Consider the following 14,517-nt stretch of genomic DNA (forward strand, 5'->3'; position numbering starts at 1 on the left):
GCTTCTTCAAAAAAAAAAATGGAATAATTACATGAAATTTCGTGAACTCCTCTAACGTCTAATAACCCCTGCCTTCGAGATAAATCACATGGCTCTATGCAAGTTAAATGTACATGAATTCATATCCCTGGTCACATCTCACCACCATTATGATTCTTCCAACTGCCGGCATAATGATGCTGGACCAATGAAGGACCAGTCAAATTCACATTGCTGTAAGTATTCGACGACGCAGCGAACGAATACCCGGGCAAGATCAAAACATCATCAAGCAAAACAGGCTCCAAGAGGTTCGAGATACTGGCCATATCAATTGTCTCATTGCGAGTCAATTCCAAACTCTTCAAAACCCCACGAGTCAACCGCCTCGGCCCAGTAAAGTCAATCACATCACCCGTCATATCCAAAGTCAACCCGGAAACCGGAACATGATATTCCTCCGTCTTCTGACGAATCCCCTCCATAATATCATTGATAACCATTAAAAGATGCGGCGAACCGGGCGCCGCCATTATCGTCCAACTCTCAAACTGCCGAATAAAACTGTCTCCCCAGCCCACATCAAACTCCCACCCAACAACAAGACCAGCTTTAGCGCGCATTGTCTCTGGGATCCATTCTCTAATGGGTACATCACCACACGAGACATCGAGATCAGCCCAGATACCACCTTCCGCGAAAAGAAGTAGATAGCGCAGGAAATCAGCTTTCAGGATCGGCACCGGGAGAGAAAGGTATGCGTCGACGATATCGGGACGATAGCCGAAGTTCTCTTGCACATACTGATCACCCGTGAGGTCTGTCATGATCTGCGCGCTATGAGCAGGGTTTTTGTGGAGACAATCGTCCAGCCATTCGTGTGACTGGTCGCTCAATCCTTTGGGTCCAACTTTGTACCAGATCTTCTCTGGGATCCGCGGCGAGGCCAGTTGGAAGCCCTTTCTGGATGCATCATATTCGGAAAGATCTCCTGGTGTTGCTTGTCTCATGGGGTGGAAATAGAGGACGAAGAAAAGACATGATAGGAGCAGTATGCTTGCGGTGGAGAATTTGGTGAATGTTGGCCCCTGAGCGAGCATGGTGATGATGGGACGGTGTAGAAGAAGAATGGATTTAAGACAGGAAGTAATACAGCATACACACGCTATCAAACACTGTGGGCTTGGTTGGTTAAGGCTGAGAGACTGAGATGTCCATCGTGATATTGGTTCCCCTCCCCCTGACTTTTTTTTCGGACCCTATTTTTAAAGTGAGACCTCATTTTATAAGGACCCCCAAAGTCCCAATTAAGCGACTAAATCACTTGGGAAATTGGAATTGCTCGCTTCTATTGGCTGGATAAGCTTGGCACAGTAATCTCCACCTGTAGCTGAATCCATTCTCTTATTTCCGACTAGTGTTTTGAGGCTGATTTGTGGAGGTCCGAGTTACATATCTGACTTCTAGATTTCTTTTCTATTCTCGGCATTGCTTCTAAGTGGTTGCCGGTGACTACTTTCTTCAATTCCTCGACATCTATTTATGGATGTAGACTGCCAACACACTATACTTCGATACTTCTATATAAGAATAAATTTGGCCTTAGAACCCGTTCCATGGATCATAGTCTCGGCATCGGCCGGCTCCCGAGATCGTTCCCCACGTTTCAGAATCTAAGCATTTCGAAGGTTGGAAAGAGGAATGCTCATGATGCCCAAGTCTATACTCCGTACAGAGTAGCTTGACAAAGCCTTTGCTAGCTCCGAGTGGAAGCTTCATTAGCTCTCCATAACAGTGTTACTCTAGAAAAAATCAACCGATAGGCCGCAGTGAGACTAATGTGGATCGTTTAGGATAGATATTTACATGAAACGTTTAAAGATTCATTGGCTCAGTAATTTCACTTTTAAATTCTATGTTGTACAACCAGTAACTATGCGAAGTGATAATAATCTATCAATGAGAAACATGGTTCAGCGCTCAGTATCCGCAACAGAGTGCTCAAGATCGGGGACCTTCTTTTTCCCAATACGAAGCTTCTTCCGAAGATTCAAAGCTCTCACACGGTATGCCCGTTTTCGTCTCCGTGGAGGATAGTTGACTGGACTCTCACCACCAGTAAAGATAGCCATGTCATAGACCAAGGCGCCAAACAATGCACCGGTGATATCTGCAACCCATGGACCCCAAATCCACCATGCATGGTATTCTTTAAAGAGCTGGCCACCCCATCCAGCCATGACGGCAACAAGTCGGGGGCCGAAGTCTCGCGCGCAGTTGAAACATCTATAAGGAAACCCACAATTAGTTTCAAGCGCACTTGGCATTGGGAATTAGAGAATCGGACACGTACCCTCCTGTATTATACCCAAGTGCAAGGATCACAATACTAATGATAATCCCAATAATAAATGCCTGCATTCCCGCCCCTGGAGGCGCATTGGTATCATCTCCCAGAGCAAGAATAGAACCAAGTAAGATGGCGCTGCCCAGAAACTCAGTGAAGAACGCAGTCGCAGGATGCACAAAGGATTTCGGTAAAGTGATGAGAGCCTGAGCGGCGACGCTTGCATTCTGAGGCACTTTGGCTACCTTGGCGACTTCAACAATGGCGTCATGGTAGATCGCGTATGATATACCCCCTGCGGTGATAGCACCGAGAAGTTGCGCGGCAATGTAGATCACACAGCGACGCGCGGGGAATCCACGAAATACAGACAGCGAGATTGAGATGGCTGGGTTTAAATGGCCACCAGACATACCTCCGGTGGTGTAGATAGCGACCATAAATCCAAAGCCCCAGGCGACACTTTGAGCAGGATATGACCCGGCCTGTCCAGAGGAAGTGAAGTTCGATAAGGTGGCACAAAGACCGATTGTCATTGCCATAGTTGTCTGCGAAAGATATTAGCAAATCGATTGTTTGATTGTTTTTGAAGGCCATATCGAAAACTTACTCCGAGCCATTCAGCCAGCGGCTCACGAAGATGGTGACGAATTTTCGACCAAGTATTGAAAAAGCCATCTTCTTTAGGATCGTTGACTTTCTTCGTTCGATTTTCCGCCGACTGCTGTTTCCTAATTTCATCCGCGTACGCTAGATCCTGGCCGTTCTCTGTCATGTCGCCTTTATCCTCCTTTCGATCCTCTGGTAAGGCGCCATGACGCATGCCAGGCCGGACAATGTGAGGGAGTGGCTGAGCCAAACTCCAGGTTGGGCCATCATCTTCTTTGCTATACTGAGGATTGTACTGCTGGTACTCTTCATCTGTATATCCACGGTTGTTGTTTGGATTCTGCGTGCCAGAGCCCGCCAAACTATATGATGGGTTGTTGCCCAAGCCATCATTTTTGCTTCCTTCTTCTTCGGTGCCTTCTGGTTGCTCGCGTTCGGGAGCTTCCACGGCATCTATCGCTGTATTAGCATTATTGTTGTTTCGCGGCGATGTCTTCAACTCTTAATCATACCTTTGACTCCGGCATTCCGGTCAGGTTCCCTTGAGGATCCCATCACAACAACAATAAGAAAAAAGGCACCTTGCGTAGGACTAACACAGCAAAGAAAAGTAGAAAAAAATGTAGAATCATTCTAGTCTGAGATGTCCTGATCATTTTTAAACGATCTTCGAACTGTCAAGTCACAAAGCTTGATTCCAGACCCAGAAAATTATGCTAGCTCCACTCTTTCGTCACCGTTCGTCCTCAAACCCCCAAGATTCCTTTTACCAGGGAACTGAATTCCAAGGAAACGATTGTTGGTCTTCTATGTAGACGACGGTTGATTGGTGGATGCTATTCCGGATGCCCCTCACGGGAATGCCGTTGATCAAAAAGCCTGAATATCTTTAACTAGTACGCCACCTCAGATTTTGCCTTGTAGTATTTTATAATATGGGTATTTGATACATCTAAATACACTAATATCACACCAATTCTCTATACAAGTTGAAAATTTAAGTCTAAGCACAAAAATTTGTTAATTTGAAGTTATTGCACCGAACCCGTAAGCAGTGAAAAACCGGTGGTCAACCAGGTCGAGAAATACTATGGGAAAATCTGAGGTGGCGCACTAGCAGGGACTGCCGTACCAGGCTCCCCTGCTTTCTCAATGTCTACATATTTAGGGAAAGGGGCTGTAACCTTGTCCCCGGCGCATGGAGTCATTATACGGGGCTATGAGCAAGGTGCTCATGATTAACAATGCTTTTCAATATTGCAGTAGCTATAATTTGTGAATGAAGATAGAAATACACAGCCATTTCCCGTGGGCTGTTCCAAGGCCCTAGTCTGTCCCAAGTAGAGCTTTTCGTGGATTGTTCAATCCTATAAATACTTTTGTTCGGATATAGGCGTTGTATGTTGTATGCCTCGATCTCCGCTTGGTTTGTATGTTGTGGCCGAGGTGGATAGCCCATGTAATCTGATAAGACAGCTACAGCTACACTGTATGTTGAAGGTATAAAGTGACAGTAGGATAAACCTATCAAACAACACTATGTACAGTCGACGCCGTGAATGCCAGTGGTTCAAACGCCAAAGTCAAGTCCCGCAGTGCTAAGAAACTAAGAATAAAACATGAAAAGTCAAGCAAATGATCACCGGTCGAAGATAGCCTTCATATCCGCACAGGCATCGCGGTATAAGATGTCCACGCTGTCTTGGTCCCGCCACGGATTGGGTGACTTATCCCACCCATGTCGGGCTTTCTCGATCAGCATGGCACGGGGCCGTTTACCGAGGCTTTCTAAGCGGCGAACGAAAGATTGACCCTCCTTCATCAACATATCCCACTCGCAGATAAAGAAAAACACGTCGCGGGGAATAGCTTCGGACAGGATACGGTCAGATGCATGGACGGGAGAGGCATAGGGAGAGACACGTTCATCTAAATCAGGAAGATAGGCCTCATCAAAGAGGGTGGTGAAAAATGCAGGGAGAGTCTTGTCCGGCATCGGACTCATAGCACGACGGTGGTCGCGAGATTCCTCAAAGTCCAGAATCGGATACCAAGAGAACAAAGCAACGATGTTGAGATCGCTGACCTGATTGAGCAAATTTTGTGTGGATTCAGCTCGACCCAGGTGTTCCTTCACTTCCGTGGATATTCTGCCACGCAGTCGCAAGGGCACCGTGACAGCCAGGTTGCCGCCTGCCGAAAACCCGCTCAGCGCCACACGGCTCACATCCAACCCCAGTGCGCCGGCATGTGTTGCCAGATATAGTAGTGCCTCGACTCCATCGTCTACTGCCGCAGGAAACGGGTGTTCGGGAGCTCGTCGGTAGGCGACACTCACTACTACGGCCCCGACATTGTCCAGCACTGATTTCGCCCAGCGAGAATCATCCGTGGCGGCGCCAAGTGTAAAACCACCACCGTGGAAGTTGACGGCGACGGGGAAGCGATGGCCTAGCCTTCGCTGCTCATGATAATTTGGTGGACAGTAGAAGTGGAGGACGACGGGATGGCCATGGGAGTCGGAAGTGACGGTACGGGTGAATAACGGTCGGGGTGGGCGGGGAGGGCCGATCTCGTGTAGGAACATGCCGATGCGCATCAGGAACCGCCAAAAGATGGCCTGCACATGGAGCCACCAACGAGAAGAGGCCATGATATGATACTGCAGTGTGAAGTAACGTTCGTCCTATTGATTTGGCTTGTGCATCGGAGGGATCCGGAAGCCGACGGTAATAAGAGGTAAAACCGTAAGACCAGGTGAAATATTTGAGATTGAGGCAAGAACGAAGAAGAAGATAGCGAGAGAAAAGGAAATCACAATAGCGAGAGACAAATCCTCGGAGTTAATATCTAGGTTAGATACCTACCTAGCCAAATCAAGTGCAACGTAAGATCAAAGTGATGGTCAGTTCTCTCACAGGGCTCCATACCAAGCAAAATCAGGGTTTCCCGAGGTCTTGGGTTTCAGATGATGTCATCATACCTTCTAGCCCTCCAGGTCCTGGTTTACAAAGGTACAACATACACCATATTCATTTTGATTCCGGTAATTCTCTTAATTTCTAGTCTACTATTCGATCATATTCAATTTTCATAATTATCCACAGTTCCTGATTTGATTACGTCGACCTCGGGACTCGGGATCTCTTTACCTCCAGGGCTTCCTTGGAAGGTTAAAACATTGAAAATCGCCCATTCCGGGCCCGCCCCCCACCTCTCCCTTATATATACAAACACTCCCTCTTCTTTCTCCTTTTCCCTCCCAAAGAACTTACACTATGTCGATTAAACGTGCCCTCTCCAAGGCCATCAGAGGACACTTAGGAGGTGAGGATGACTCCTCCGGTTCCAATATTCGCTCTTCTCTGCAACCCAAAGTTCGTTCCGCCGCCCAATCTCGATCTGGTTCCCCCACCGCATCCCCTCGTCGCAGCATCCTCGGCAACTTCCTGCGTGATAAGAATGAGTATGTCTCTTCATCCGACGATGTTTCCGACGACTCCTCTACTACCGGTGCCTTGAGCAAAAACCAACAAAAGCGGTTGGTGCGTCAGCACCGTCAAAGCGAGCGCAGTCGTCTCAGCGAGGAGATGTTCTCCGAGACCGACCGCCACCACAAGGAAGAGGAGATTGCCAAATCCGCAGCTGAGGAGACGCCAGATATGAAAGCTCGGTATGGCGAGCTTCCCTTAATGCAGTCAGCCACTCGGACACGAGAATTGCGGACTCGGATTGATGACATAACCGTTGCCATGGATGGGCAGCAAGTGTTTTTCAGCGCACGACTGCACGTCATCCGTCGAATGAGTGCCAAGCTAGTGTTCCTAGTATTCCGCCAGCAGCTAGGTACCTTCCAGGGTGTTTTGCATGAGCGGGAGGGGATCTCGTCTCTCGCCATGATCCAGTGGGTGGAGCACCTCCGGGTGGGGTCTTTCGTCACGGTCCGCGGCACTATACAGAAACCCGAGGTTCCAGTGTTGGGCTGCTCAATTCATGATGTTGAGCTGGTCATTGACTCGGTTCACCTTCAGGTTCGCCGCGAGGAACCTGTTCCCTTCAGCGTCTACGAGGCGGAAATTCGGACCAACGAAGAAGAAAAGGCCGAGGGCCGCCGCAACCATATCCCTGACCGGACACGTTTGGCCAACCGAATCCTCGACCTTCGCACATCAACCTCGCAATCCATCTTCCGTCTTCAGGCCGCAACATGTAATCTTTTCCGTGTTGCCCTTGACGACCGTGAATTTATCGAGATCCATACCCCGAAGCTGCAAGGCGCCGCTACCGAGTCTGGAGCAAGTGTCTTCCAGGTTAACTATTTCGGCCGCTCTGCTTTCCTCGCTCAGTCCCCTCAATTGGCGAAGCAGATGGCTATCGCTGCTGATTTCGGCCGTGTCTACGAGATTGGTGCTGTTTTCCGTGCCGAAAACTCTAATACCCACCGTCATCTTACTGAATATACTGGATTGGATATTGAGATGGCTATCGAAGAGCACTACCATGAGATGCTTGAGACCCTTGATGCTGTGATTAAGAATATCCTCACGGGTATCTACACCAAGCACCGCCGCGAGGTTGAGCTCGTCAAGTACCAGTTTCCCTCTGAAGATGTCGTATGGCTAGAACAGACGCCAATCATTCGTTTTACCGATGGTATTAAGATGCTGAACGACTCGGGCTGGTTGAATGAAGACGGCGAGCAGCTACCTCTAGATGAGGACCTGGGTACCCGTGATGAGATCCGCCTGGGTGAGCTTGTCAAGGAGCAATACGGCACTGATTACTACGTCCTTGACAAATTCCCTCGCGGTGCACGCCCCTTCTATACGATGCCCGACCCTGAAGATGATAAGTACACCAACTCATTTGACATGTTTATTCGTGGGCAAGAGATTGTCTCGGGTGGTCAACGTATCCACGATGCCCACATGCTCGAGGAAAACATGCGTCGTGTGGGCATTAACCCCGATGATATGGAGGAGTACCTTGAGGGCTTCCGCTGGGGTGCCCCGCCCCACGCGGGCGCCGGAGTTGGCCTGGAACGTATCGTGATGCTTATCCTTAAGCTAGGCAACATCCGGTTGACATCACTCTTCCCTCGCGACCCCAAGAGTTTGCCAGCAAAGCCTGTCTCTGAACAGCTTCGCCACCCAGAATCATCGACCATTGAACCGCCGTGGCACCGTGAGCGTAAGGCTCGGGTAGCTACAGATGTCAGTGAGCTGCAGCCTCTGGAACATCTGGTCGCTAACTATGGCGATGCCACGTCAACTTCCTGGTTTGACAATCGCTTCAAGATCTGGCGCGACATGGCCACCGGTGCAGCCGTTGCCTATGTGCCTAGCTCCTCCAACTATGCAATCATTCCCGGTAACCCGGCCTGTGACCCCAAGCAGTACACACGCACAATTACACAATTCTTGCAGTGGCTACGCCGCGAAACCAAGTTCAAGCCCGTGTGGATCCTCTGCTCGCCTGAGGTTGAAACTATCCTTGGCGAGCGACTAGGCTGGCGCAGCTTGTCCTGTATCGCCGAAGAGCGCGTTGACCCATCGCGCAACCAGGCCGCTTCTGACGGCGAAATTGCACGTAAGCTACGTCGCGCCGAAAGCGAGGGCATCAAACTGGTCTCCATGAATCAAAGCGAGTTGCCACCAGACGATATCCGCAAGAAGATTGACGAGCGTATCAGTGAGTGGCTGTCCAACCGCAAGGGCACGCAAGTGCACCTGTCCGAGATCCGCCCCTGGTGCGACTCCGAGCACCGTTGGTATTTCTACGCTCTGGACAAGAACGGCGTCGTCTGCGCATTCGTCGCTTTGGCTATGCTGTCTCCTGCCCACGGTATGCAAGTCAAGTACAGTCTTGATTTCCCCGGCGCACCCAACGGTGTTATCGAATACATTGTCACACATGCAATCCAGACCGCCGCCAAGAACGGCGTCAAGGGCCTCACATTTGGCGCTGGCGCCACTTCCCAGCTCATCGCAGGCCACAACATGCACGGAACCAAGGTCAAGCTGCTGGAGCACACCTATGAAGCCCTCGCTAAACAGTTCCATCTTGTGCGCAAGAGTGAATTCCGTGCTAAGCTTGGCGCCACCGAGGACCCGCTGTACATCTCCTACCCGTCCCACGGCCTGGGCTCCAAGGGTATCCGCGCGATCCTGAATTTCTTTGAAGATTAAGATTAAGATCAAGCTACGTTATTTGTATTAATGGCTGGGCCATTCACGGAGCTACGATTTAACGGAAGTTTTGTATGATCTTGTCGTTTGATCTAGATGGCAGGGGCGTGGACTTATGTTCCAAGGTGGAATACAATGGCATAAATGCCAATCAGATTCTGGGAGACACATAGAGGGAGGAAAGAAGGGAAGAGTTGGTTGACCATACACATGTTGGTTTCGGCGTTAGCTTTTGGGTTTCTTTTTGCTTTTAACCCTTATCACTGTTGACTTTCATATACACTGCCAATAGCTTTGTTTTAACCCACTGCCTTTGCTCATCTTGTATCCAACACACCCCCTATGTACCTGGTTTTGCGGCTTCGGCATTTAATTGTTCTTCTTTTATGCTATATGAATTTTGCTTTTTATTTACATCTCTGTCTTCTTTTGACCTTGTCTGTCCGGTTCTATAATTTTGCACTGGCTACACAACCTTGCCCTTGTAATAATGATTATGTGAAGTCCATGTTGTAAAATTTTATATGAGCTATATAGTTAAATGAGCTTGGCCGCTCACTCTTAATAACTCTGTGGGCATCATAACGACCTTCTAGAAGGGTGAGGTATACAAGTAGTAACCACAAAGGCCACATTAGGTCTCACAGAGCAACGAAGAAACATATCTCAATAATTTTTCTTGTTTGGTTCATACTTAGTTTAATGGTACATCTCCCCAAAACACACAAAACCCACACCAGCCTCATCTCTTCTTCATCTCCTCCAAAACACTTTGCCTCCTAGCATCATTAACAGCCCTCCCAACCTCCTTCACAGCCCACCTCCCAACCACCACCGCAAGAACAGCAACAAGTACAATCCACCCAGCAGTCGGCACCAACGAGCGCGGGAAAACATTAAACAAGAACGGATCAAGAATCAAGTCCACCGCCACGGGTGGGACATTCTGCATCAATGCCTGGTCTGTACTGAAATAATCTGCTGCGGCGTGCACATGCAGAAACAGGACAGAGTCACTGGTCGGCGCAGGGTCCAGCGGATCTTTGCGACTGCGTAAAGTGGCACGGCGTGGGATGACATTTGCTTGGAGTTTTGGGCCTAGTGTTGCGAGTCGCGCTGCTGTGTACATGCTCAGGGAATACAAGAGGTCTTTGTCTTCGATTGTTTTTGAGAGCGGGTAGGTGGTAAGGGTGAATGTTGTTGGTTGCTAAGGGGGTGTTAGTTATATTTATGTATGGTAATGGACATTATATGTAAAAAGGCATATAGAAAGATAAATATAGAAGGTTGGGGGGAGGAATTGGTGGATGGTCTTACTGTGGCTAGCCAGCACACTCGTACTTCATACCGCTGGCCCGGGTTCAGGTTTTCAAGGAAGAACCACGAGTCTGTGCCATCGGGGGCCTCGGTCGTTGGGAATGAGGCATTGAGGCGAGTACGCACCACGGGTGTCTGTGGTGATAGACGCTCCAGACCTAGGTCGTCAAGGTCTGGCTCGTCGGAAGGAATGGTTGCTGGTGCTGGTGCTAGGAAGATGGTCTTTTCCACGTTTGCTTGCGCCACTGCTGTGAAGAGGGGGAGCAAGAGTCCCAGAGTGGGAATGAGTTTAATATGCATGGTGAGAGACTTGATGTTCTGCTTTGCAGTATAGGCAGGTTTTTAGGTGGTCGAGGTAATGTTTTAGAGATGTCTTATTCTCGGCTCATGACCAGACTCGGGCAGTTTTCCACAGTAATAGGTCTGGAGGTCAATTAGCATTCAAGTGTTGAAGGTGCAATACTGGTAGTATATACAGTACCGAGGCGTGTGTGTCTTAGTACTTTGGCTATAATATGGTCGAATGGTGGTTCGAGGTGGTTCCCCCCGAGTGGATCCGACCTGACCGAGTATTCAGATAGCTCCAACACCGCTATCACATCACACCATACCCTCAAGAAGCTGACCACTTGAGCACACCTGGACAAACTTGAGAAATTTTCGAATTTGCGAATTTTCTTAACTATTCAAGATTGAAATATGTACTTTTTTTTAATACTGCTATATTCCAAGATACTGAAGTTATCACGTGGACTCACGAGACCACTACGAGGCGGTCAGTAACCGCTGCTCCTCACCGGGAAGGAGCCAATCAAATGGCCCAACGCGACCCAACGAACGGATCAACAACGAAGTTCCCCCCTGTACAGCACAGACGGCTCCTCCTCCACAACATTTCCTGGACTTTGTTTTCCCTTCCATCTTCTCGTCCATTCCTCCATTCTTCAGGTACGAGGAACATCCCCGCCCCCTTCCATTGTGCATTTCCGAACCTAACTGAGAGTTTCAGACCACCGCGTTTGTTGTTTGGGTTTCGTTTTCCCCTCCTGATTTTTTAGCTTGAAAAAACATCGACTCGATCACAATGAGAGAGATTATCAGTTTGAACGGTATGTCAACATCGTTCATCTATTCTGCTCGTCAGAATTGATATGTTTTCTTCAATGGACGCGCTGACATGATTGTTCTCGACAGTCGGCCAGGCCGGTTGCCAGATCGCCAACTCCTGCTGGGAGGTAACTATCCACACCCCATTGAGGGACAAATCTTCGGTAAACTGACAGCATCGATTTTCTAGCTGTACTGTCTGGAGCACGGTATCCAGGTATGTTGAAATTCCAATCAAACTCGTGGTAGCGCCCAATCTTGACTCGGGCACCCGTACCCCCTATTTTCTTGCCGAGAAAGGTAAACAACCGCGACTAACATGGATGATAGCCCGATGGATTCCTCACTGAGGAGCGCAAGAAGGCCGACCCCGACCACGGATTCAGCACTTTCTTCTCTGAGACTGGTATGAAAAACCTGATTTTTTTTAATGTTCCCCCGCCTTGATGTGCAAAATTCCAAAGCACGGCTTCCTAACATTCTTTCTCCCCCACTTCACAGGCCAGGGCAAGTACGTTCCCCGTACCATCTACGCCGATCTCGAGCCCAATGTCGTCGATGAGGTCCGTACCGGTACCTACCGTTCGCTCTTCCACCCCGAACAGATGATCACCGGTAAGGAGGATGCTTCCAACAACTACGCCCGTGGTCACTACACCGTGGGTAAGGAGATGATCGATGAGGTCCTCGACCGTGTCCGTCGTGTTGCCGATGCTTGTGCTGGTCTCCAAGGTTTCTTGGTCTTCCACTCCTTCGGTGGTGGTACTGGTTCCGGTTTCGGTGCTCTCTTGATGGAGCGTCTGTCCGTCGACTACGGCAAGAAGTCCAAGCTGGAGTTCTGTGTCTACCCCGCTCCCCAGAACGCTACCGCCGTTGTTGAGCCCTACAACTCCATCCTCACCACTCACACCACCCTGGAGCACTCCGACTGCTCCTTCATGGTCGACAACGAGGCTATCTACGACATCTGCCGCCGCAACCTCGGCATTGAGCGCCCCAGCTACGAGAACCTGAACCGCCTGATCGCTCAGGTTGTTTCCTCCATCACTGCTTCCCTGCGCTTCGACGGTTCCCTCAACGTCGACCTGAACGAGTTCCAGACTAACTTGGTGCCTTACCCCCGTATCCACTTCCCTCTGGTCGCCTACTCTCCCATCATCTCCTCCGACAAGGCCGCCCACGAGGCTCACTCTGTCACCGAGATCACCTCCAACTGCTTCGAGCCCAACAACCAGATGGTCAAGTGTGACCCCCGCAACGGCAAGTACATGGCCACCTGCCTGCTCTACCGTGGTGATGTCGTCCCCAAGGACGCCCACGGTGCCGTCGCCACCCTCAAGACCAAGCGCACTATCCAGTTCGTCGACTGGTGCCCTACTGGCTTCAAGCTCGGTATCTGCTACCAGCCTCCCCAGCAGGTCCCCAACGGCGATCTTGCCAACCTCAGCCGTGCTGTGTAAGTTTTTCTTTTGGTTATTTTGGGTCTTGGAACCTGATTTCAACTTTGGTACTAATTATGATATAGCTGCATGCTGTCCAACACTACCGCCATCGCCGAGGCCTGGTCCGCTCTCGACCACAAGTTCGATCTCATGTACTCCAAGCGTGCCTTCGTTCACTGGTACGTTGGTGAGGGTATGGAGGAGGGTGAGTTCTCTGAGGCTCGTGAGGATCTCGCTGCTCTGGAGCGTGATTACGAGGAGGTCGCCTCCGACTCCATCGAGGGTGATGAGGAGCTGGAGCCCGAGTACTAGATTAGCCATGTTATGTGACCGGTCTTCGGGACTCTTGGTTGTTTCACTTCTACGGGTTGGCTTGGGGTCCAACGGGAGTCTAGAGGTTCGGTCTTCATGCGTGTATCGGGCTTCTTGCAAATAGAAGGGAACATAAGTTTTGCTGCCAATGATTTTCTGGCTTTGTTGTTCGATATATCTTTAATATCCCTGAAGCAGCGATGAAATTTCCCCTCATTCCATCCACCTTTCGGGTTTCTACATACGTATGTCATTGTTATTACTTTCTGAAGTTGTCTCCTTGGATCTCATAAAGTGTGCAAGTCGTAAGTAACTAGGTTGACTCTCCAAGTGTGCTATCTCATAGTCAGAGATTGAAGAAACATCGTGCAGCATATACCAAGATTTACACTGTACGAAATCCTGACATGAAAGGCAGTGTATCATTATTGCATTGAACACTTTCGGGGCGTAGGAGAAGAGATGCATGCCAACCAATCCGGTCATAGTAAGTATAATCAAGTCTGGTTATATTGTCCGAGGGTAAATTGGTTTCTTGGGGTCGTACGGACTTCTGCGTCAGGGGCAGCAATACTGCCGTCGCCCATATTTCCCCGATGCCCATTTTGAGTTAAGGCGATCTGAATGCCGATTCAATTCAGATATTATAAAAATAAATACGAGAAAGACACTGCGAATCCGTTTATGGCTTGAGGGCCTTGAGACTATGCATGACCCGGAGGGCCAAGCAGCCAAGTATAAAGGACAAGCAGGAGACCAGGACTGAGCTCTTGTAGGGCTTTGACCGTAGGTTTCAGGGTAAGACAGTCAAATCCACACCCAGGGGTGTTAGAGGAAAGGAGAGGCTTTTAGTTGAACGTCTACATATTCTGGTGCTGACAAAAGCCATACAACTTATATATTGTATTTCTTAATCTATTTTGATATTGGAGGGATAATATCCTAGTCTCAAGGCGACCTTGAAGACACACACGACTTGAGAGTTTTAACATTATTTGATCGTCGAGGCGGGAGCTGCCAATGTTGATTTTGCCCATGCTACGTCTATAGTTTCTTTCGGCTTTGTCTATATAGATATACCTAGGTAGTATTTAGTATTGAGTGTATCATATTAGATCATGCCTCTGGGTAATGTTTTAGAGAGGTTCACCGGATGCTTTTCCTTACTATAAGCGCTTGAGCTTTGTTTTGGCCTTTGTTCCTTCTAGCTAGGATA

At 49.2% G+C, this 14,517-nt stretch overlaps 6 protein-coding genes across 6 annotated transcripts; 2 read left to right on the plus strand and 4 right to left on the minus strand.

Moving 5' to 3' along the window:
* Window positions 1–131: 131 nt before the first annotated feature.
* Window positions 132–1,079, minus strand: N7471_011509 (uncharacterized protein; the record flags this gene model as incomplete). The annotated part of the gene is made up of 1 exon (XM_057284228.1): window positions 132–1,079. The coding sequence occupies one exon, from the start codon at window positions 1,077–1,079 to the stop codon at window positions 132–134; it is 948 nt and encodes a 315-aa protein (XP_057130494.1).
* An 873-nt stretch (window positions 1,080–1,952) lies between these two features.
* On the minus strand, window positions 1,953–3,490 carry N7471_011510 (MIP/aquaporin family protein; the record flags this gene model as incomplete). Its single annotated transcript, XM_057284229.1, has 4 exons — window positions 1,953–2,265; window positions 2,333–2,874; window positions 2,937–3,388; window positions 3,448–3,490. 4 exons carry the CDS (start codon window positions 3,488–3,490, stop codon window positions 1,953–1,955), a joined length of 1,350 nt encoding a protein of 449 aa, XP_057130495.1.
* A 1,084-nt stretch (window positions 3,491–4,574) lies between these two features.
* N7471_011511 (alpha/beta hydrolase) lies at window positions 4,575–5,588 on the minus strand (the record flags this gene model as incomplete). Its single annotated transcript, XM_057284230.1, has 1 exon — window positions 4,575–5,588. The coding sequence occupies one exon, from the start codon at window positions 5,586–5,588 to the stop codon at window positions 4,575–4,577; it is 1,014 nt and encodes a 337-aa protein (XP_057130496.1).
* Window positions 5,589–6,213: 625 nt separating this feature from the next.
* On the plus strand, window positions 6,214–9,123 carry erdS (aspartyl-tRNA synthetase, cytoplasmic; the record flags this gene model as incomplete). Its single annotated transcript, XM_057284231.1, has 1 exon — window positions 6,214–9,123. One exon carries the CDS (start codon window positions 6,214–6,216, stop codon window positions 9,121–9,123), a length of 2,910 nt encoding a protein of 969 aa, XP_057130497.1.
* A 742-nt stretch (window positions 9,124–9,865) lies between these two features.
* Window positions 9,866–10,740, minus strand: N7471_011513 (uncharacterized protein; the record flags this gene model as incomplete). The annotated part of the gene is made up of 2 exons (XM_057284232.1): window positions 9,866–10,330; window positions 10,441–10,740. 2 exons carry the CDS (start codon window positions 10,738–10,740, stop codon window positions 9,866–9,868), a joined length of 765 nt encoding a protein of 254 aa, XP_057130498.1.
* Window positions 10,741–11,269: 529 nt separating this feature from the next.
* N7471_011514 (tubulin alpha chain) lies at window positions 11,270–13,572 on the plus strand. Its single transcript, XM_057284233.1, has 7 exons — window positions 11,270–11,388; window positions 11,450–11,549; window positions 11,635–11,675; window positions 11,738–11,764; window positions 11,878–11,953; window positions 12,049–13,003; window positions 13,073–13,572. Exons 2-7 carry the CDS (start codon window positions 11,525–11,527, stop codon window positions 13,299–13,301), a joined length of 1,353 nt encoding a protein of 450 aa, XP_057130499.1. The 5' UTR covers window positions 11,270–11,388; window positions 11,450–11,524; the 3' UTR covers window positions 13,302–13,572.
* Window positions 13,573–14,517: the final 945 nt, after the last annotated feature.

This window comes from Penicillium samsonianum (assembly GCF_028829775.1).
Source record: "Penicillium samsonianum strain IBT 33392 chromosome Unknown utg000007l_segment0_segment0, whole genome shotgun sequence".
Classification (NCBI taxonomy): Eukaryota; Fungi; Ascomycota; class Eurotiomycetes; order Eurotiales; family Aspergillaceae; genus Penicillium; species Penicillium samsonianum.